At 42.5% G+C, this 22,957-nt stretch overlaps 1 protein-coding gene across 2 annotated transcripts in view; it reads right to left on the bottom strand.

Moving 5' to 3' along the window:
* MMP17 (matrix metallopeptidase 17) overlaps positions 1 to 22,957 on the bottom strand; it is a 194,639-nt gene that overhangs the window by 30,252 nt on the left and 141,430 nt on the right. The window contains exons 4-6 of one of the 2 annotated variants that reach the window (XM_040347643.1): positions 8,733 to 9,016; positions 6,687 to 6,863; positions 2,347 to 2,488 (exon numbers count right to left, since the gene is read on the bottom strand). In XM_040347643.1, the coding sequence (XP_040203577.1) occupies positions 2,347 to 2,488; positions 6,687 to 6,863; positions 8,733 to 9,016 (603 nt within the window). The remainder of the gene's footprint in view (positions 1 to 2,346; positions 2,489 to 6,686; positions 6,864 to 8,732; positions 9,017 to 22,957) is intronic. The other variant, XM_040347647.1, reaches the window with a different exon arrangement.

Below are 22,957 nucleotides of genomic sequence, written 5' to 3'. Positions count from 1 at the left end.
TTTCAAACACCACACATCACAGCAAAGCTATGAGTAAGCACTAACCAATAGTGTGAAACGCGTCAGCTGTATACCCCTATTTTTTGCTGTGATGTGTGGTGTTTGAAAACTTTTATCAATAAAAGGCAACCGAAAGGTTTCTTCAGAGTGCGGATGTCCAAACGTTTCTTTCTACATTTGCTTCATGCATTGCTGGCACCTGGGTTTCTCTGAGAGGACACGGATTCATCCACATACCCACTTGGAGCGGTGACTATCATTTCTCTATTTTGTTTTGGACATTACTCGCTACTTCCCCTGTGTGGTCTGTGGATGACGTGACTGGAGTGAAGTGTTGGAGTGTTTGTTTTGGTGGTGCTTTGAGCAACAGAACAACCCTTGGCCAACAGCTAAATGTAGCTATTTTGTATGTCAATGTTGTGTAGATGTACAACCAAGGAACACATATAATTATTGCAAAGAATAATTATAAACTCTGCGAGTAGCCGAAAGAAGCCGAACGTCGGTGCGACTCTATACGGCGCCTGCGCACCGACGTTCGGCTACTTTCGGAAAATCGTGACGCGATAGATGCGACCGTCGGAAGCCTGTTGGAAGCCTGTCAATCAAGAAGGAACACCCAGACCCGAAGACCATACCCGGAAGCGGCGGAGAAGATCGCTCTCTAAAACGGTAAGTACTGCTTAGTTTTTAAAAAAAATAGCCAAAATGAGCATGAATCTAACCTTAAAATTTTTTTGCGGGTGAACCTCCACTTTGAGATGAAAAGCTTTTATTGTGCAACAGCTCCCCCTAATACTTACCTGAGCCCCATCTCGATCCAGTGATGTTGCACAAGAGACTCAGCTGTCCGAGACTCTCCCTCCTCATTGACCGAGACAGCAGTATAGCGCCATTTGCTCCCCCGGCTGTCAATAATAATCAGTGAGCCAATGAGGAAAGAGAAGGGGCGGGGCCAGGCCTCCATATTTGGATGGACACACAAAGCTGCGGCTTGGTGTCCCCATAGCAAGCTGCTTGCTGTGGGGACACTAAACAGGAGGGGGGGGCCAAGAGCACCAAAGGGGGAACCGAGAAGAGGAGGATCCAGGCTGCTCTGTGCAAAACCACTGCACAGAGCAGGTAAGTATTACATGTTTGTTATTTTTTAACAAAAAAATTGAGACTTTAGTATCACTTTAAAAGGTAGCCAAATTATTCTAGAAATTGTGCATTCTTTGAAAAAAATTGTAAGCGCAAGAAACTGAATATATGCTATATGTGTACACATGATAAGGCTAAATCTTTAACACACTTTTTGAATTGCTGAATGATTTCTAAAGCCAATGTTTTATCATGGAGCAACAGCATTTAAAGTAAATGCTTCCTGAAAGTAATATGAGGGCTTCATCTGCTTCTGAAAATGCTAGTCACCTGGCTGTTATCGTAATCCTCTGGCTTCAATATTTTTAGTCACTGACCTGAAATAAGTATGCATATCAGAAAAAGTGGGAATGACATCCCTGCTCGTTAGAGCTTATATATGAGAATTACACAAATTTAAACTCTTGGCCTATCACTTGCAGTTCTGGAAATTTAGTTAAATTCGGACATATCGCATCCACTTTTGTCACTTATTTTTTGGAATCTTTAAACTTAATTTATTTAGGTAAAATTAAAGAAAAGTAAAGTGTGGACAGTAACCCATAACATACAAACACCAGTAGTTTAGTGTAATTAAAATAAAACACAGGCTTAAGCCCCATACACATCATCAGATTTTCTGCAGTTTTTTGTCTTTAGATTTTACCAAAACCATGTAGTGCAAGGGCCTTCCTGATTGCATACAAATTGAAACTCTTAAGGTTTGACTTCATATTATATGGTTTTGATAAATCTGAAGACAAAAATCTGCAGAAAATCTGATGGTGTGTATAGGGATTTAGGGTAGTCTAATGATTTTTGGTTGACTGCTAAACGTTAATGCATTGCACACATTGCTCTTTGTCCCATGACCATGAGGCCCCGTACACACGACCGGTTTTCTCGGCAGAATCCAGCAAGAAACTCGATGGGAGACGTATTCTGCAGAGAAAACTGGTCGTGTGTACACTTTTCGGCGAGAATCCCGTCGGGAAACTCGTCGAGCCAAAAAGAGAACATGTTCTCTATTTCCTCGTTGGGCAATGGGGAAATTTGGCTCGACTAGTTTTTTGACAGCCGAACGAGAAACTCGACGAGCAAAACGATGTGTTTTGCCCGTCGAGTTTCTCGGTCGTGTGTACGGGGCCTGAGAGACATTTTGAAAACACTCTAGACATTTCTAACATATAGACAGCCATAAACATGTAACAAGTGATTTCTTACTGGATGGTAGAACGGTTCTCTGGCAGATCAGGCAGAAATGGATGATCTTCAGCTCCAGATACCTCTGGCTTTGCTGTGGGGGACACAGATTCACGGACTCCTGGGGTGAGAGAGGGTGAAGGATTAGAGGCCATGTGGGACACTGGAACAGAAAATAAGACACAGCGTCTTCCTCAAAATCTAATTTCACAAACACTGCACCCAGACATAGAATGAAAAACGAATAATTTCACACAATAATTGGATTTTCTAGAACAAGGTTTTCCAGCTAAGCAGCTGACCCTACATGAAGCTCCCAACTTTGATGTGAATAAAAATTAGGATCAAAGGAAATGGTGTATTTGTTTGCCTACAAGTATTTTTAGATGCTGTATCTATTATAACTAAGACTTCTAAAGATAAAGTGAAAGGGCTTGACAACATAAATTACTCAATTTTAACATTTGTGTATAAATTTGTACACATTTTAGAAGCCTCTCAGACCTGAAAATAGGCTCAATTCACAATGCTTTAACACCAGCCTAGGCACCATAGTTTTAGCCAATGTCATTTTCTAATTTAATTTGATTCAACTGAAAATAACTGTCATTTTCTGAAACTCTATTTGTGAATTGAGCTTAATGTGTGAAATGAAAGGGAACAATATGTTCCAATACTAACTTTTTTTTTTTGCAGTAATCCTATATCAAATGCCACTTTTAAAACAAAACAAAACTGATTTAATGGTAACGATTCAACTGTTTCCCAAAAGTTACAGTCAAGGCATACCGTGAATAACAAACATCACAGTTACTTGTCCTCTCAACTGGCAGCGCTTCCTATTACTAAAACCCTCCTACTGTGAGCTGCAGTATCTGGAAGGGGGAATATGTGAGACACAAATAATGAAGTATTTGGCTCAGTCAGTGAAAGTGAAAAAAAGCTTTTTGTTTACTTTATGATCACATAATAACTGGATCTGTAAGGCCGCGTACACACGACCGGTCCATCCGATGAGAATGGTCCGACGGACCGTTTTCATCAGTTCACTGCTGAAGCGGCCTGATGGTGTGATGTACACACCATCAGTTCAAAATCCAATCGTGTCAGAACGCGGTGACGTAAAACACAACGACGTGCTGAAAAAAACTAAGTTCAATGCTTCCAAGCATGCGTCGACTTGATTCTGAGCATGCGCAGGTTTTGAACCAATGCTTTTGTGTACTAACCATCGGTTTGGACCTATCGGTTAGCAGTCCATCGGTTTGATTTTAAAGCAAGTTCTCTAACTTTTGTCCGAAGGACAACAGACCGATGGGGCGTACACACGGACGGTTTGGACTGATGAAACTGAATTTTCGGTCCGTTTTCATCAGTTTGAACCGATCATGTGTACGCGGCCTTACTTGTTAAGACTGTCATAGGGGAACCTTTAGTTGTATATTAATCACACTGCGCCAATCCAGTGCACTTCTGTGCAGCCAGAAGCAGAAAGACACAGCGGTCACTCTCTACAATTTTTTTTAATTTATCTTAGACTCTTTGTTTAGCATTCAGCTTTTTATTTAACCCCAGTGGGGGCTTTAGCTGTAAGCAGGGCTGGGACCAGCGAAAGAGGTGCTATGTGGTTGGTGAGTCACCAGCCCCGCATTTACCCCATCTATCCAACAGCACTTCTACTGGGCGACAGGTGGCGGCTTTCCCTGCATCTCCTTCTCTTCCGCATTACAGTGGCTTCCACCGTGCGTCTCCTCCCTCCTCCTCCTGGGCGGCCAATAGGATCGGTTCTCCTTTCGCCCAATCGGGTGATGGGTCTCATGACCCACCTCCTGTTTGGCTGGAAATTGAATCAGGAAGACAATAGCGAATATTGATTTGCTATTGTCACGCAAACTTATTGAAGCCTATTAAAGCCTCTGGCTCTAATCAGGTGCTTAAAAAAAAAAAAACATTGTAATCCATGCGTCTGGTGCCCCGCATGTATAATAGGGGACCAGACACATGGATGGGGGGCTGCATCCCTGCGCTATGCATTATGGGCCACCACTGCTCTCCTCCCTTAAACAGCAACCTGACGTGAGTGGAAGAAAGTGGGCAGAATGGGCACTGGCTGAGAGAATATATACATAAATGAGAGAAAAACCTGACTACCGGAGAGGAAGAAGAGGAGGTGCGGGTGGGTGGAACCCACTGGTGTAAGCCATCTGTGATTTCAGGCATTACCCATACTGTGGCTGGTGTGATTGGGGAGGTGGGAGATTTAAGAGAAGAAGCTGCTTCCCTTCTCAAGGAGGACAGGGGAACATGAGGGCTCCTCAGTAAGCAGAGACATGCAGGAAGTAGGTAAGGAAGGTGCTTGAGTATTTTTTGTCTTTTATTTAATTTTTAGAAATGGACACTTAAGCTTTTAGTATTGAAAAGCTAGCAGTACTCTGTTTAGGAATACATTTATTTAGTGCCCATTCACCCCGGAATGCAGTGCAGGAAACATACCTTCTGTGCGTGTTTCCTGCATAGCAATTTAAATGCACCGGATGTTCGATCTACTGCAGGTGTCAATAGGCCCCTAACAACCAGTGTTAATTTCTTACACTAAAATATTTTCATCTACTAAATTAACACTAATTTAGTTAACTAAAATAAGACTGACTATAACTAAAATGGAATTTTAGTCAAAAGACTATGACTAAAATGAAATTGAAATTTGACGTCAAAATTAACACTGGACTACCACATAAGAATAAATAGGGGCATCTCTCTGCTGATCCCCGCTAAACAGGCAGATGACAGGTCCTTCTCCTGTCCGCTGATGCAGAGCGGTCATGGACACAGCCCGCTGTTCTCTATGTGGCTGTTTGATGGAAATGGATGGCCTTCCATCTGACTGTCATCCAATTCGATCCGCCGGACAGATGGGGAATGTCTGTTTTTAGCTGACGGGATCGGATCAGATGCCAACGGGTGTAAGCGGACACATGTCTTCTGACATCCGCCGCTTCATTGAGGGCAATGGACGGTCCGATCAGGTCTACCTAAAAAAACTGACAGAGAGTGTTCCCATGCAATTCCTGGTGTGAACCAGCACCAAAGCCACTGGTAATAGATTTAATGCATCTGTCCTCTCAGTGGTGTATCATCCATGGGTGCAATGTATGTGGTGCACACAGGAGGGGGGTGGGCACTGTGCCCTCACACATTGCACAACACAGGGAGATGCCAATTCCCTGTCCTTATCTTTATCTGGATAGGGAGCCGAGTGGGCCTCAACTTTAATAAGGAAATATGAAATATAAAATTTCCCCATCAGCCACTCACTACTGAACCTCTGCATTCTGCTTCTATGTAACCAAGGCCAATATTCAGCACAATAAAAACTACACCCAATTTTTTGCACTTTTTTTTGCACAGAAGGGCCAAACTTTTGATCCTGCACACAGGCCCTATTACTTTCTACGTCACTGTTACCTCATATTTTATGGCAGGATAGAATGTTACATATTTCAGTGCAGTCTCCTGCATACCCCACCTAATTGGTGTCGGGGGGGGGGGGGGGGGGGGGCACAGTTTTGCATCGTCTCCCTGGGCACTGAATTACCTTGCCAGCTGTAAGCATTTGCTTTGTAATTATTGTTAATTATTACTACTTTAATTTTTAATATGTCCCAACATTCTGTGGTGAGAATATATTTAAGCCCAGGTTCACACTGGGCTGCGGGAGTTAAGCCGTGCAAGTTCAGCTGAACTCGCACGATTTCACTCCCGCTGGCAGTCCCGATTTCGGCCGCGATTTCAGAGACATCTGTGCAGGTTTCTGCACAGATGTCAATTTAAATCGCGGCCCGAAATTCGCAAAAAGTAGTACAGGAACTACTTTTTAAAATTGGCGCAGCGCCGCAGATGCGGCGTCGCACCGATTAGGACGGTGTCATTGCCGACAATTGCCGGCAAATGCTGTCGATTTGAGATGCGATTTGACATCTCAAATCGCATCTCAAATCGTACCAGTGTGAACCAGGCCTTAGTGAACAGTACGCAGGCAAAAAATACACTCCTACCACACGTTCAAGTTACTCAGACCATGTAGAATTGATATGCAAAAAAATGTTTGGTTAAACCCACAAGTGTGTTTTTTTTTTATAACTCCTTTCAAATATGTGGAGCTTGGATGAAGTTCAATGTACTGTAACACATCTAGTGGTACACGACTCTTATTAGCTGGTGGGGCTGTTGCATACCCATAAGTTGCCTTTGTTAGAGGTTTTTTTTTTCTCTCTTGAGTTCCATGCAGGTTGCTACTGATAGTAAATCTGTTATTATAGCGCTTTACCATTGAAAGCAAAATTTTTATTAAAAAAATTTACCATACAGTTGCCATATCCTAACTTTGTCATCAAAAGGTAGATTATACTTCAGAGGGTCACCAACTGGTCCTTGATAATAAGGTCTCATTATTGATTCCATATCAGAAATATGCGTAAGACCAATTGCATGGCCAAACTCGTGCACTGCTACAGCAAACAGGTCCATGCCATTGACATCTGGAACGAAAGAGAAAACAGGCTTTGTGAGGATTTAGTTAACTATTCTGAGTGAAGATCCTCATTTAACACTTATCACTTAACATTGTAAACTGCATCTAAAAAAAAAAACATACATGCTACATAGATACCACCTGAAGGGAAAACTGCATGTCCAGAAATCTAGAGATATACTGTGGAATTCATACGGTATAGTATCCACATTGTTGCATCCTGAGTCATTCAATAATCAGTGAAAACAGTCTTCACATTGAAGAAAAATACAGGGGTGCTTAGAAGTAGGATGAGCAAGGCCAAACTATACTTTTTCAAGAAACAACTCAGGCATCGTACACATGACTGAGTTTCTCGGCAAAAACCAGCAAGAAACTTGCTGGGATTTTTTTTTTTGCCGAGGAAACCGGTCGTGTGTACATTTTTCGACGAGGAAACTGTTGAGGATCCCGTCGAGTCAAAAAGAGAGCATGTCTTCTTTTTCCTCGACGGGAATGGAGTTCCTCGACAGCCTAACAAGGAACTCGACGAGGAAAACGATGTGTTTCGCTCGTCAAGTTCCTCGGTCGTGTGTACGAGGCTTCAGACACACCACTGAAGCCCAACTCAGGTTAACAGGAATTCAGTTTCATATTTCAATATAAACTAGAACATTGTTGGCTTCAGACAATTCCCTTCCGCATGATCTCTAGCTATTATCACACACTCCTAGGGACTGACTACCCTCTAATTTCCAAGATGGCACAAAGATATCCTTGATATTTCAGAACATTACTGGCAGGGATTCTCCAAATCATATTTTGATACTGCTATCTCTACTAGAGAAAAACGTATTCAATAGCGATATGTTCATAGAATTTATTACGCACCATTTTATTTGTTTCAAATGCACATTCCTTGGCCATACATTTCAAAAAGTTAGTGGCCACCTCCATATGATCTGGACCTGTGACAAGGTTAGACTTTTCTGGTCCCAAATTACAGCCTTTATTTCCTCTCATTTTGACATTGCGAATATGTGTTTCTTGGGGATCTAGTCCCACCACCAAAAAAAAATCTTATACCTACTTCTGTTCTATGCAAGAAAAACTGTGACCCTCCAATGTATATATACTGATTCCCTCTGCCTTAGTTTGTGGAAAAAAAATATTAATCAAACACTGCCTTTGTATAGGATAACACGTGAGGAAAGAGTCTGTGCCTTAAAGTTTAACAAAATTTGGGGGGGAATGGCTGGCTACTGCTGATACCTGTGACACATCTACTCTGTTACCATAACTCCTGAGTCTAGGGACCTACTTAGGTCCAAATTAGGCAGAAAACATGTAGCAAGAAAACATGACACCCGGTTTCTTTCTTACACTTTTATCCTTCGTTTGTAAAGACACTACACAGTGTAGTTTCAAATCTGTTCATAAATGTATTAGTTTGGGTGTTACTTACTGTGGATAAGTTACGAATGCATACAATCTTATTAGAACGATATGCTAGGGCCCTCTGATGTATGCGCAAAATATGAGGGCTAACTTTTTTCCCGCAATCATTTCCACACAGACAGTATACAGGTATGTATATATGTAACATCGGTTCTCAACACTAATAACTGCTGGCCAGGTCTAATCATGATAAATTAAATAACTGTCCAATACTTTGTGTATGGGGGGGGGGGACTATCTGATACTGTTAGTTATAAGGCATCATGATTTATCTAGAAAATAAACTTGGGTGATACCAGATACTTGGTGCTACTATTAGGAGTTCACAGCCACTGAATATGCATCATGATGTTTATAACAAAATAAAAACTTCCTAACACACGTGGACCTGCAGCAGAAAACTCTGTACTTAATTGTATATTTTCTTACCCTGACATACCTGATGATCGGAATGTCCAAGACTCTTCATCATCAAAATGGGTATCACCAGAAGTGTGATGATCACCAGGAAAAAAAGCATGAGCCACTGTACCACCCGGTCCATCAAATGGATAGCCATCGTTGTGATCTGCCCTGGAGAAGTCAATTTGAATATCTGCATTGTTCCCAGCCACTTCATGGAAGTTCAATGGGGTGATGTCACTCCATACTTTCAAGGCATAGTACATAAGAGCCCTCACGGTATCATGACCCAGTGATGATTCTTTAGGGAATGTTCTAACCCTAAGTAAAATGAATGCAAGTACAAGGTTATTTTCACTTCATTAGCTGCCTTTTAATTGTACAGTCGTATAACTAGTTATAGTTAGATTCAGATCAGTCAGAGGTGCACAGTTTACAGGCTAGGATTCCAGAAAACATATGTGCAAGAGTAATGACATTTACTATATATTATACTGAGAATGAACAGAACAGAATGTGGGTGCTTCAAGACCATTAGTTTAATATAGTGGAAGTACTTAAAGAACTCTCCAAGTTAACATTTTTCCAATCTTGTGATATGTGTACAGCATACCAGTTACACAACTAGCTAAAATCTTGAGGCCACCAAGAAAAGTAAATTGGTGCCTACACTGGGTGGCATGCACAGAGGCAAGGGGCTTAATGTTATAACGTGGTTTAATGCATAGACTAAATGCTATTAAGCCTCGTACACACGACCGAGTTTCTCTGCAAAAACCAGCAAGAAACTTGCTGGGAGATATTTTTTTGCCGAGGAAACCGGTCGGGTGTACATTTTCGTCGAGGAAACTGTCGAGAAACTCGACAGTTGACGGGAATGGAGAAACTTGGCTTGTTGAGTTTCTCGACGGCTTCACAAGGAACTCGACGAGGAACTCAATGTGTTTCACCCGTCGAGTTTCTCGGTCGTGTGTATGAGGCTTAAGACTTGACTATTGGTTAAATGTAATATGGTCAAAATCCTACCTTATTGGAGTTGCTTCTCTTCCTTATCTCTTTATCTACTTCTTCCTTATTTTTTACCCCTTACTTCCCTTTTCTGCAATCTCCCGATTTCATTACTTCACCCCCTGCCCCAAATTACTTTTTTATTTTTTCTCTCTTCTGTAATCAAACTCTTAGTTTGAGAATTCTGTCAATTTGTTTTTGTATATGAGCTTCATTAATGTTGGCTTATGTCTGATGATGTAATAGACTTACCCTGTATGATGTTAGGCCTTCCATGTAGACGTGCCTATTGCTATTTTACAGAACTGTACACACATCCTTTGGATATTATGATGTACCCTTTTTATCTGATTGTGTGTGCCACATCTGTTTTACTTTGTACTGTTTTATAAACTAATAAAAACATCTGTTAAAAAAAAAGTGGTGGCTACCATTTTGTAATGTTATTTTGTGGTAGTGAGAAACATCAATGTAATGTAAATTCAGTGTGCCGAGTATATAGCACATTTGTGTGCTGCAGTGCATGCCAACAGGGGGATGAGTTAATAAATGTGCTCATTCTCCTTTCACTGTCCAGTAATAGGATGGGGGTAGGAAAGAGACCTGCAGGGGAAAGTGAAACTGCAGCAGAGAAAAGCCAGCTCCCCTACCCTGCCAGACACAGCTGTGCTTGGTGACAAAGCTGTGTAAATCTTAGAACTGGGTGGACAGAAATTACGCACATTTTTAAAATTTAACAGCTCGTATTTCATCTCGGTATTTAACTTTTTATCTAGAGTCCAGCCTTAAGTTGCACTCAAAACTGATTTAATGCAGAAACTTGAAAGTTTGAATTGTAAATGACTCAGTTTATAAATATAACTTTAAATCAATGGCTACAATAAAGCACAACTGTTGGTAATGTATGTTCTATAAATTTGAATACCAATATGCTATTTAAGCATTCAAAGGCCAAGCTGGATATACTGTAATTTGATTGTTGTAATTAGTATAATGTATATCACAATTGCTATTGGTAAAGTATAAATTATGCACAAAGTGAAATTCACGAAAAGGATTACAACCACAAACTGGCAATAATAAGTACAGCAAATTACATGTAAACCGATAGAAGTTCTAGACCTTTGTTCTTTAATTGCATTGTGCGTCTTTTCATCGCCATATAATATATTATCGTGTCTACCATGTCATTCACTGAAAACGTATCTTAGGCCTCGTACACATGACTGAGTTTCTCAGCAAAAACCAGCAAGAAACTTGCTGGGATTTTTTTTTTGCCGAGGAAACCGGTCGTGTGTACATTTTTCGACAAGGAAACTGTCGAGGATCCCGTCGAGCCAAAAAGAGAGCATGTCTTCTTTTTCCTCGATGGGAATGGAGAAACTTGCCTTGTCGAGTTCCTTGACAGCCTAACAAGAAACTCGACGAGGAAAACGATGTGTTTCGCCCGTCGAGTTCCTCGGTCGTGTGTACGAGGCTTTAGATATACGTGTTGGTTTTCCAAATAGGTCTATCAACATTTTGCATGTTGTGTGTTCTGGCATGGGTTACCTGTCTGGACCTTTTCTCATCACTGTTATCCTGGAATTGCTACTAGGATCATGAAGGTTAATTTAAAACCATTATGACATTTTCCTTCACAAACATCCAATATTTTTTGATAAGCCACATAAGCTATGCATAACAGAAGAGGTACTTAAAAAAGCACTCTGTTTTCTTTCTGCATAAATATAAATATGTTATTCAGATATAAAAAAAAATGCAATACAAGTCCTGTTGCTGCTATCTGTGATCTAATTTTTTTTTTTACTTTGCCCACATTAGGATAATTTCCTTCAGCCAATAAGGAATAGTATGTACTGTGTGTGATATTTTAACTACATTTTAGTATTAAACAGAACCTACTTTCCCTGAATTACAAAAACATTACACAGCTCTTGAATTGTAGACTTCAAGGTGGCAGAATTTGTGGACAATTAAAGGATGGGGAGGAGTGAACCTAAAGAGATTCATATACTTATATATTAATAAAGTAGTAAATGAGCTTTAACACAGGTTCTCACTGACCTCTGTAGCTGCAGCCACTGTTTAGCAATTCATCCTCAAAGTTCACAGAAGAAGCACGGTAGTTGCTCATGTGCTGTGCTCACCCTGTTCCTACCTTCTTCCTCCCAGCCTTCTAATCTTGAATGTTACATTACTTCACAGCACTTGTAGATATAAAGGCCAGGAAGAGTTTGTTTTAAAGCTCAGTGACTGCTTGTGAAAACGATATGAGTTCATTTTAAAGTAGAACTATGGGCATCTGTGTCCCATTGCAGAGATTTCCATTCACTTCCTGTCCTATAGCCAAAACCGGAAGTGAGAGGAAATCCCTGCAACATGAGGCAATTCCTTGGGGACCCCCAGGTCACCAGAACTAGTGTTCCCATTGGAAGATTTCCCCTCTATTACTTTTCTGGGGATAACCCAAATTTCGGGATTTTCTTTTATTTTCTCTTTCAATAATAATGGTAAACAGGACAAATAGAGAGGCCGAATCTCCCTAATGGGGACACAGACATCTATTAAAACTCACATGCCGCGTACACACCATCGTTTTCTGCGATGGAAAAATGCGACGCTTTATGTGCTTTAAAAAAACGTCATTTTTCAAACTTCAATTTGAACAACGACGTAGCATACACACCATCGCTTTTTCACAACGCTCTAGCACAGCGCAGTTCCGTCAATCACGCACGACGTCACTATAAAGGGTCGTTTCCATGCGGAAGACGGCCTCTTTTGCTGATATCGTGTTGCTGCGTGTTAGTAAAAGTTTGGTGAGATACGATTCGTGATTTTCAGTGACTGTGCTTTAAATTTCGTTTTCTTGTCTATAAGCTGAAAAACACCTTAACGAATGTGCTGATTCCATTCTGAACAGTCGTTTTACATGAATGAGCGCTGCCGTCTCCTAACTTGCTTCTGAGCATGCGCGGGCTTAAATCGACGTTTTTACGTACACACGGTCAATGTTTAGAACACAGAAAACGACGTCGGCCAAAAACGACACATAAAATTGAAGCATGCTTCAATTTTTTTCTGTCGTTTTTTAGAAGACATAAAACGACGTTTTTGCCCACACACGGTCAATTAAATTGACGTTTTTGAAAATGACGTTTTTTTCCATCGCAGAAAACGATGGTGTGTACGCGGCAACAGGTGTTCTAATCCACTCCCCCCCCTCTATCCAAAACTAAAAAAAAAGTTTTGCCCTTATACTTTAATGATTTTTCACTACTGGTTATTACAATATTTTTGAGGAATGGAGTAGGGTGGTGTTTTTTTCTGTAGGGACCCTTTCACACCAGAGGACCGACTGGGTCAACCTGTCCGTTTTTTCATTCGGACCTGATCGGACCACCCATTGTTGGTGTGTGGTGGATATCCATTCCGATAAAATCAGCTAAAAATAGACGGATGGGGATACGTTCGCCATCCGTCAGGAAGATCTGTTGACAAACTGATGGAAATGGACATGCCGTGTACATCCGACCGCCCCATAGAGGACAGCGGCTGTGTCTGCATAGTGGAGCAGTCACGGACCTGTTATCTGCCTGTCATAGGCGTGCGCCCAGGGTGTGGCAGGTGTACCCAGGCACACCCTAATCACCCTGTGCATAACAGATTCCCCCTACTGCCTAGGTCCCCCCCGTTCTTCCCCTTGCAGCACGTCCGTCTTTCCTACTCTCCTCTCTCTGGCTGTTGCTGCAGGGATGTTTGCGGATGAGTGCGAGAAGGGGCCGGTAAATATGTAACTTACCTTTCATCGTGAGTAATCTGTAGTTTGTGTTTGAGCTTTGGGGTGCACACCCTAATGCAATAGGCTGCGCACACCTATGCCGCCTGTTCAGTGGGGATCAGCAGACAGATCCCCTGTGGAGCAGGTGGATCCGCTTGGACGAATCTACACCGTCTGAAAGGGGCCTAAGATTCCAATATTTCCCTCCCATAATTCGCACAATCGCTCGTGAGGTGATTTAATAAAACATAGTAAAGTGCAGTTGAAATGTGCAGTAACGTATCCAGATGTCGTTAAAGCCTAATTTTGCCTGAACTTTTTTTAAAGTTAGAACAAGGTCTGCCTCATTTATTCAAAGATCATGTTTCACCTGGAAGCTATAGTATCGTTTTTTTGAATGGAGGAGTGGTGCAGAAAGGGCAGGCATAGTCAGCGCTCTTGACAGGGGCATATGATGGGTCCCTTGGTCCATATAACCCTCTACGGCACATAAATATTACCGCTCTGGGGGTAATTAGCGTATGGAAATCTTTAACTAACACCTCAGCCAGCAGCACAAAGTCATTGACTATAAGTAATATGTGCTGATTTTTTTTTTTTTACTTTTTTTTTTTAAATAAATTTAGGTTTTTAAAATTATACCATGCAAAAACAACATGGACTAATGAAAACTGATGTAACAATGTTTATGGGTTGCTGCTCCTTAAAGACTTGCGATTGCTCTTTGAATTTAATTCTTGAATAAGGCCAGTTGAATACTATCTAAAATGTCTTTCTCTGACAATGTATAGACTATATCACTGCTCAAACAAAATAGGAATAGGTTCACAAATGCCACAAAACAAAGTATTTGAGAATTTCCTCACGTTTCATTGTTTGTAAAAATCTGCGGCTTATGTATTAGAAAGAGTCATACAACCCGACCAACAAATTCAAGGACACTGGAAATCACCTTGGAGTTCCACATTCTGTATAAAAGCAACAGGCCTGAGGCCTAGTGCTTTTATGTGCGCAAGGAGTCCTTGGTTATTACTCATATTCTTTTTAAATCACATTAGGGGTTGCATTATACTCTATATTAAAAATATTTAATTTTGCTTATATCATTTCCATTTATTTACGGGGAGACGCATAATGGGGATGCATTATTCCACAAACATTAAACATTTATATGTAGGATCAGTTATTTCCATTTATTTATTTGGCACAGGTAAAAAGCATTGGTGCTTATATATATGGAGATAAGAGAGGAAAAAGTGACCTAGACGACAGATTTTTATTTGGCCCTGCACAGCATGTCATGACAATGTATGTACTTTACTACGTTCTTTCAAAGAGACCCTATATACAGCAGTGGCTTTTTTCACTCAGCAACAAAATAATAAAATGTCCTTTTGTAAGTGCATTGATGGTCGATGCCACTAGGGGGCACTCATATCAAATGAATGCTTACAGAAACTGGTTCTGCTGTCTCTTTTACAGTGCATCCAGTAACAGCACACAGCCAAGTACATTCCGTTTTCTAACAGTATAAACACACCATTAAAAGACTTCAGTAAAATATGTCAGCTGCCTAATGGTAAAGAAAACCTGTACTGAGAGAAGTAAGGAAACTGACGCTGCTGGCTTCTGATGAAAATGCTAGCTACCCAGCTGCTTCAATGGATTTATCACTACTTTGAGATACTGCCCTACAATAAACAAGCACATCGGGCATTCTGACAGCACTTGTTTTTGGATAACAAGTTAGCATTAAAGCTGACAGCCAGACAGCTAGCATTTTTAAAGGTTCTTTAAAGTGACACTAAACGATATCTTTATTCTCCAAAAATTATCCATACAAATCCAGGATCCCCCTCCCTATCGTATGGAGTATAGGATCCCACCCCCCTCATATGGAGTATAGATCCCCCCCCCACTTGTATGGAGTAAAGGATCCCCTCCCCCCCTCATATGGAGTATAGGATCCCACATCCCCCCTCGTATGGAGTATAGGATCCCCCTCCCCCCTCGTATGGAGTATAGGATCCCCCTCCCCTCTTGTATGGAGTATAGGATCCCTCCCCCCTCATATGGATTATATATTCCCCCTCCCCCACTTGTATGGAGTATAGGATCCCCCCTCATATGGAGTATAGGATCCCCCCTCTCGTATGGAGTATAGGATCCCCCAACTTGTATGGAATGGAGTATAGGATCTCCCCTCATACGGAGTATAGGATTCCCCCCCCCCCCAACTTGTATGGAGTATGGATTCCCCAACTTGTATGGAATGGAGTATAGGATCTCCCCCCACTTGTATAGAGTATAGGATCCCCCCTCATATGGAGTATAGGACCCCCCCCCCCTCGTATGGAGTATAGGATCCCCCAACTTGTATGGAGTATAGGACCCCCCCCCCACTTGTATGGAATGGAGTATAGGATCTCCCCTCATACAGAGTATAGGATCCCCCCCCCCCCCAACTTGTATGGAGTATAGGATTCCCCCCTCGTATGGAGTGTCAAACTCAATTTAATTGTGGGCTGCATCAGCATTATGATTTCCCTCAAAAGGGCCGGTTGTATCTGTAAGATTAGATGTCCAGCACATCCCCTCCCCTTACATTAGATGTCAAGATCAACCCCACCATCAGAAGTTGAGTCCCCCACTCTCCCTTACATCACAGTGCACCCCCCTTTCATTATGCTGCTGCTGGGGAGAAGCTGGATGCATTGCTTAAAAGCAAAAAGTAAGGGTCTGGAGATGGACCAGAGGAGGGCTGGAGGTGCGAGGGCCACATGAAATGGTCTGGAGGGCCGGATTCGGCCTGCGGGCCTTGTGTTTGACACCTATGGAGTATAGGATCCCCCTCGTATGGAGTATAGGATCCCCCTCCCCCACTTGTATTGCATATAAGATCCCCCCTCCCCCTTAATTGTATGGAGTATAGAATCCCCCCTCCCCCCCTCATATGGAGTATATAATCCCACCTCCCCCTCACTTGTATGGAGTATAGGATCCCCCTCATATGGAGTATAGGATCCCTCCCTCGTATGGAGTATAGGATCCCTTCCCCCCCCCCATATGGAGTATAAGATCCCCCCTCATATGGAGTATAGGATCCCTTCCCCCCTCATATGGAGTATAGGATCCCCCCTCATTTGGAGTATAGGATCCCCTTCCCCCTCATATGGAGTATTGGATCCCTTCCCCCCTCGTATGGAGTATAGGATCCCCCCAACTTACATGGAGTATAGGATCCCCCCTTGTATGGAGTATAGGATCCCCCTAACTTGTATGGAGTATAGGATCCCCCCTCGTATAGAGTATAGGATCCCCTACCCCCTCATATGAAGTATAGGATCTCTTCCCCCCGCGTATGGAGTATAGGATCCCCCCTCGTATGGAGTATAGGATCCCCCCAACTTGTATGTAGTATAGGATCCCTTCCCCCCTCGTATGGAGTATAGGATCCCCCCAACTTGTATGGAGTATAGGATCCCCCCAACTTGTATGGAGTATAGGATCCCTTCCCCCCTCGTATGGAGTATAGGATCCCCCCAACTTGCATGGAGTATAGGATCCCCCCAACTTGTATGGAGTATAGGATCCCTTCCCCTCTCGTATGGAGTATAGGATCCCCCCTCGTAAGGAGTATAGGATCCCCCCAACTTGCATGGAGTATAGGACCCCCCCAACTTGTATGGCGTATAGGATCCCCCCAACTTGTATGGAGTATAGGATCCCTTCCCCTCTCGTATGGAGTATAGGATCCCCCCTCGTAAGGAGTATAGGATCCCCCCAACTTGCATGGAGTATAGGACCCCCCCAACTTGTATGGCGTATAGGATCCCCCCAACTTGCATGGAGTATAGGATCCCCCCTCGTATGGAGTATAGGATACCCCCTCGTATGGAGTATAGGATCCCCCTCCCCCCACTTGTATGGAGTATAGATTTCCCCCTCGTATGGAGTATAGGATCCCCCCCAACTTGTATGGAGTATAGGATCCTCCCTCCCCCCCCCCACTTGTATGGAGTATAGATTTCCCCCTCGTATGGAGTATAGAATCCCCCCTCCCCCCCCCCCGTATGGAGTATAGAATCGCCCCCCCCCCTGTATGGAGTATAGGATCTCCCCCCGTATGGAGTATAGAATCCCCCCCCCCCCTGTATGGAGTATAGGATCTCCCCCTGTATGGAGTATAGGATCCCCCCTCATATGAAGAACTAAAAATGTGCAGTATTTTCTTTTTTATAAACTAGAGTTTAGTGTCACTTTACCTGCAGCAATGGAAATGGGCACATATTTTGCAGTGTACAGAATGATCTTCCTGTAATGAGAAAACACTTACTGGCTTAAATGAGGTAAATGCCGCAATTAAATGTAAACCAGGTGCACTGTAAGAAGTCTAATTAAATCCCTATTATTTTAGGCTACTGTCTTATTTAATAGGTCTATAATTTTAGCCAATAAAACTGTCAGCCGTCAACTACAAAGAAATGTTTGGACATGCAGTGGTTCACTAATTAGTCTGAGCAGAACATTTTCTCAAGTCAGTGTCTGGATGAACAATAAAGTGTAAAACTAAATGTACCCTGGGTGCTGCCATGCTGGCCAATTCCCTGCATTGTCCAAGCACTGCTGCTTTATCGTCCGTGGAGCTGCTGCGCGCTGGAAAAGTGTCAGAGATGTAAAAAAAAAAATTCTCGACAATAGCTGGCATTTCTGCTAAGGTTGTGGGCAAACATGGTCAGTAGCTAGGCTGGGTTTATTTAAAGCAATTATATACCCTTATTTTTATAATGGGGCTTATCTGTAGGTACAATTAATATCTCCTAAACCTGTATGGTTTAGGAGATATTCACTTTGTATGCAGCCACTGACGTCAGCGGGGCATGCACTGTGAATGCCCGGCTGAAGGTCCCGCAGACGTTGCCCGACCTTGCCGGGAAGAAAACTCCTGGGTTTGAATGTATCGCTGTGTGCTGTGCGTGGCCGGAGCCGCGAACCAGGGAAGAAACACTGAGGGCAAAATGTCAACTCCCTCGGCGTGGAAAGGGCTGCGATACGGGGACCTCGTTCTAAGGTAAGGATTTCATAATGAGCTAGTATGCATTGTGAAGTCGTCGCGGCTCGGCCGCAGGCAGCGAACCAGGAAGGAGGACTGGGTGAAGATGGAAGCCTCTGCAGCATGCCGCTGGAAAGCTTTGTTTCAAGGTAAGTCTTTCATAATGTGCTAGTATGTGATGCATACTAGTACATTATGCCGCAGAGAGAGTTTGTTATATGTCCATTTATTATTTTTTCTGGAAACACAGTTTTCTTTATCCACTTCATGTACTGAAATGTTTTTAAAGTGGTAATGTAAAATATGAAAAGACTACTGACAGGCAGGATTTGTATAACAGAAAAATCTGTGGTAAGGTGATCTGTGACATGTGCAGCTCAGACCATTTTTACGGTATTGCTGTGTGTAGAGTTGCCTTCTTTTCTTCAAGTCAAACCCAAACACTTTAGCAGCCTAGGACACCTTTGGGTGCCCAAAGAAGAACAGTAAGGCGGTGCGTATAGCATGCCCCAGCAAACAGTGGGTGTTGCCAAATCATCGCCCTGCTCCCCCAGTGATGCTAAACCTGCCCCCAGACAGCTGGGCGCAGCTCCCGGACAGCAACAGATTTGTGTGTGACTATCTCGGTTACTTGGGGAGCCACAGCCCGGTCTGAATAATGTGTCCAGGTTTCATTCCGACCTGAAACCCGAACACATTATTCAAAACCCGGACTGTCCGGGTGAATCCTGGACAGGTGGCAACCCTAGCTGTGTGCCATGGTGATGTGACTCCCATGCACATTTGTGGGAGTGACATAGTTGCAGCCGGGCATTTAAGCAGCTAAATAAATGGACCGCCGAAGGAAGACCAGGTGAAGATGGAAGCTGATTGGTTTCTATGCAGAGCTGCACCAAATTTCGCACTCTAGTTTTAGTAAATGCACCCCTACAGTTCTGAACAACATGGATTATTATTATTAATATTTACTAAGGTGAGAGATGTTGCATATTTTGGAATTTCTAGGAACATGATTAAATAATCAAACAAACTAATTCACTTGACTTCATTGCAGTCAATCATGCCTGATACATGTAACAATGAGGTTGATTTACTAAAACTGAAGAGTGTAAAATCTAGTGCAGCTCTGCATAGAAACCAATCAGCTTCCTGTTTCCTGTTTTTATTATCAAACCTTAAAGGGGTTGTAAAGGTTTGTTTTTTATTTTCTAAATAGGTTCCTTTAAGCTAGTACATTGTTGGTTCACCTACCTTTTCCTTCCATTTCCCTTATAAATGTTTTTTTCTTTGTCTGAATTTCTCACTTCCTGTTCCACCTCAGTAAGCTGTTTTGGCTGACTAACCCCCATGGATAATGGGGGCAAGCTTACTGAGGAGAAACAGAAAGTGAGAAATTCAGACAAAGAAAAAAAAAACATTTAGAAGGGAAATCAAAGGAAAAGGTAAGTGGACCAACAATGCACTAGCTTAAAGGAACCTATTTAGAAAATAAAAAACAAACCTTTACAGCCCCTTCAATTGAACAAGTTAAAGTTAGAAGCTGATTGGTTTCTATGCAGAGCTGCACCAGATTTTGCACTCTCCAGTTTTAGTAAATGAACCCCTATGTGTGGCAAACACAACAATTATTGTGCTCTATGTTCTTCTATTTATTTCATGGTTTTGAATTGTATGGGCTAGATTCAGGTAGCTGCGCCCCTTCTTACGGCGGCGCAGCGTATCGTATTTACGCTACGCCGCCGCAACTTACAGGAGCAAGTGCAGTATTCACAAAGCACTTGCTCCGTAAATTGCGGTGGCGTAGCGTAAATGGGGCCGGCGTAAGCCCGCGTAATTCAAATGTGGAAGGGGGGGCGTGTTTTATGCTAATATGTGATGACCTGACGTGATTGACGTGTTTTACGAACGGCGCATGCGCCGTCCGTGTACATATCCCAGTGTGCATTGCTTCAAATGACGTCGCAAGGACGTCATTGGTTTCGACATGAACGTAAATTACGTCCAGCCCTATTCGTGAATGATGTACGCAAACGACGCAAAAAATTCAAATTTTGAAGCGGGAACGACGTCCATACTTAACATTGGCTGCGCTACCTAATAGCAGGAGCAACGTTACGCCGAAAAAGCCTTACGCAAACGACGTAAAAAACTACCGCCGGGCGCACGTACGTTTGTGAATCGGCGTAACTAGGTAATTTGCATACTCTACGCCGAAAACAACGGAAGCGCCACCTAGCGGCCAGCGTGAGAATGCACCCTAAGATACGACGGCGTAAGAGACTTATGCCAGTCGTATCTTAGGCTAATGTCGGCGTATCTTGCTTTCTGAATACAGAAAGAAGATACGCCGGCAGCTTTGAATTTACTCGGCGTATCTATGGATACGCCGGCGTAAATCGTTGCTGAATCTAGCCCTATGTGTTTTAGATTCATTTTAAAACATTCTCCACATCTGATTTCCTTCAGCAAGATCCAGGGAGAAATTTGAAGCTACCAAAAAAAAGATTAAGCTGCAAATGACAAAACGTATTATGACTCATTATGACTGACTACATCAAGCCACCGATTGTCCTCTGGTGACCTCCCCGGCTCCCTTGTCCCCAATATTGGATGATTGACAATCTTTCCCAGAAGCACTTTTTACTTGCATAGTCATTTCACGATCGCTGATCAGGTTATTGCCAGGAATTTTAATCTTCAGGGGAGACACAGGACAGTTCTGGCAGGTCTAAAGATTTTTGTGTCTTCCCTGAAAGGTCAAAATCTTGAAAATAAAAAAGGAGAAATTGTCCACTCAAGCCGTGTTCCTTTTCTGTACAATTTATTAGCGCGCTCAGCTTTTGCTTTCAGATGTCATATCTGTCACATTGCGGGGTATCTAAAGTCACCAAAGACAAGTGGGTGAGATTGTACTAAGTATTGGTAACAAGGACAGTATGATGTGTTGGCAGTCTGACTGACCGTTTTTTTCTTCTTTACAAAAAATGAATATATAGAATTTGCAAAAGCCGGTTCCTTCATTAAAAAAGATTGGATACCCCCAGGTGGGACTTCAAATTGGCAAAACACTACTGAAATATGTAAAAAAAAAAAAAAATTATTCATACAAAAAAGAAATGAAAAAATCATCACACGATGATTGCTAAAACATACACTGACATATGACATAAATACACACGTCAGTGTATGTTTTAGCAATCATCATGTGATGATTTTTTAGTTTCTTTTTTGTATGAATAATTTTATTTTTTTACATATTTCAGTAGTGTTTTGCCAATTTAAAGTCCCACCTGGGCAGGGGCGGACTGACCATTTCGGTCACTAGGGGGCCCCATCAGGGTTGCCAGCCTCAGTAAAACCAGGGACAGTATGTAAAAATCTGTGTTTTTTTTAAATCCCAAGATTATAGCTGCCCCGCCTCTCCAGTACCATTTCAGTGTGTGTATGTATACGGTGTGTGTATATTGTATGTCTGTGGGGCAGATCCACGTACCTCCGCGCATCTTTCCGCCGGGCGCAGCGTACCTAAGATACACTATGCCGCCGTAACTTTTTTTTTTTTCGAATCCTCAAAGAATTCGCACCGTAAGTTACGGCGGCGTAGTGTATCTTTGGCGATTCAAATGGATGTAATGGGGGCATGTTTTATGTAAATACGCTGTGACCCGACGTAAACAACGTTTTTTTTGAACGGCGCATGCGCCGTCCGTGGGGGTATCCCAGTGCGCATGCTCGAAATGAAATCGGAACAAGCCAATGTTCTAAGACGGTGACGTCATTCTACGCAAATCACTATTCGCGAACGACTTACGCAAACAACGTAAAAAATTCAAAATGCGAGGCGGGAACGACGGCCATACTTAACATTAAGTACGCCTCATAATAGCAGGGGTAACTATACGCCGGAAAAAGCCGAACGCAAACGATGTAAAAAAATGCGCCGGCCGGACGTACGTTCGTGGATCGCCGTAACAAGCTAATTTGCATACTCGACGCGGATTTCGACGGAATTGACGGAAACGCCACCTAGCGGCCACCGAAAAAATTGGGTGTCCTGCGTCTCTAGCCACTCTATGCTGTGCATGTTAGCGCACAGAGCGGCTTGCAAGTTGTTGTGTACTCCCAGTGGGGGAGTACACACACTGTGGTGACCCCACGGAGAGCTAGATATTAGAAGGAACCACCAGTGAAATGGATGTAATGTTAGGAAAAATAAAGAAACTGGTACTAAAAAGAAGACAGTTGGAGGAATAAAGAGACAAGACAAATTGTATGTAAGGATATGTGATATGTACTTTTTTCAGAAGCAGTTAATAACACTTGAAGGTTACAAGCACATATCTATTAGACAGACTTGTACAATCTGAACATCGTATTTTTTCATGTCATTTTTTATCATGAAAAAAAAATGAAATTT

This window comes from Rana temporaria, chromosome 1 (genome assembly GCF_905171775.1).
Source record: "Rana temporaria chromosome 1, aRanTem1.1, whole genome shotgun sequence".
Classification (NCBI taxonomy): domain Eukaryota; kingdom Metazoa; phylum Chordata; class Amphibia; order Anura; family Ranidae; genus Rana; species Rana temporaria.
This window is presented reverse-complemented; position numbering and strand designations above follow the sequence as displayed.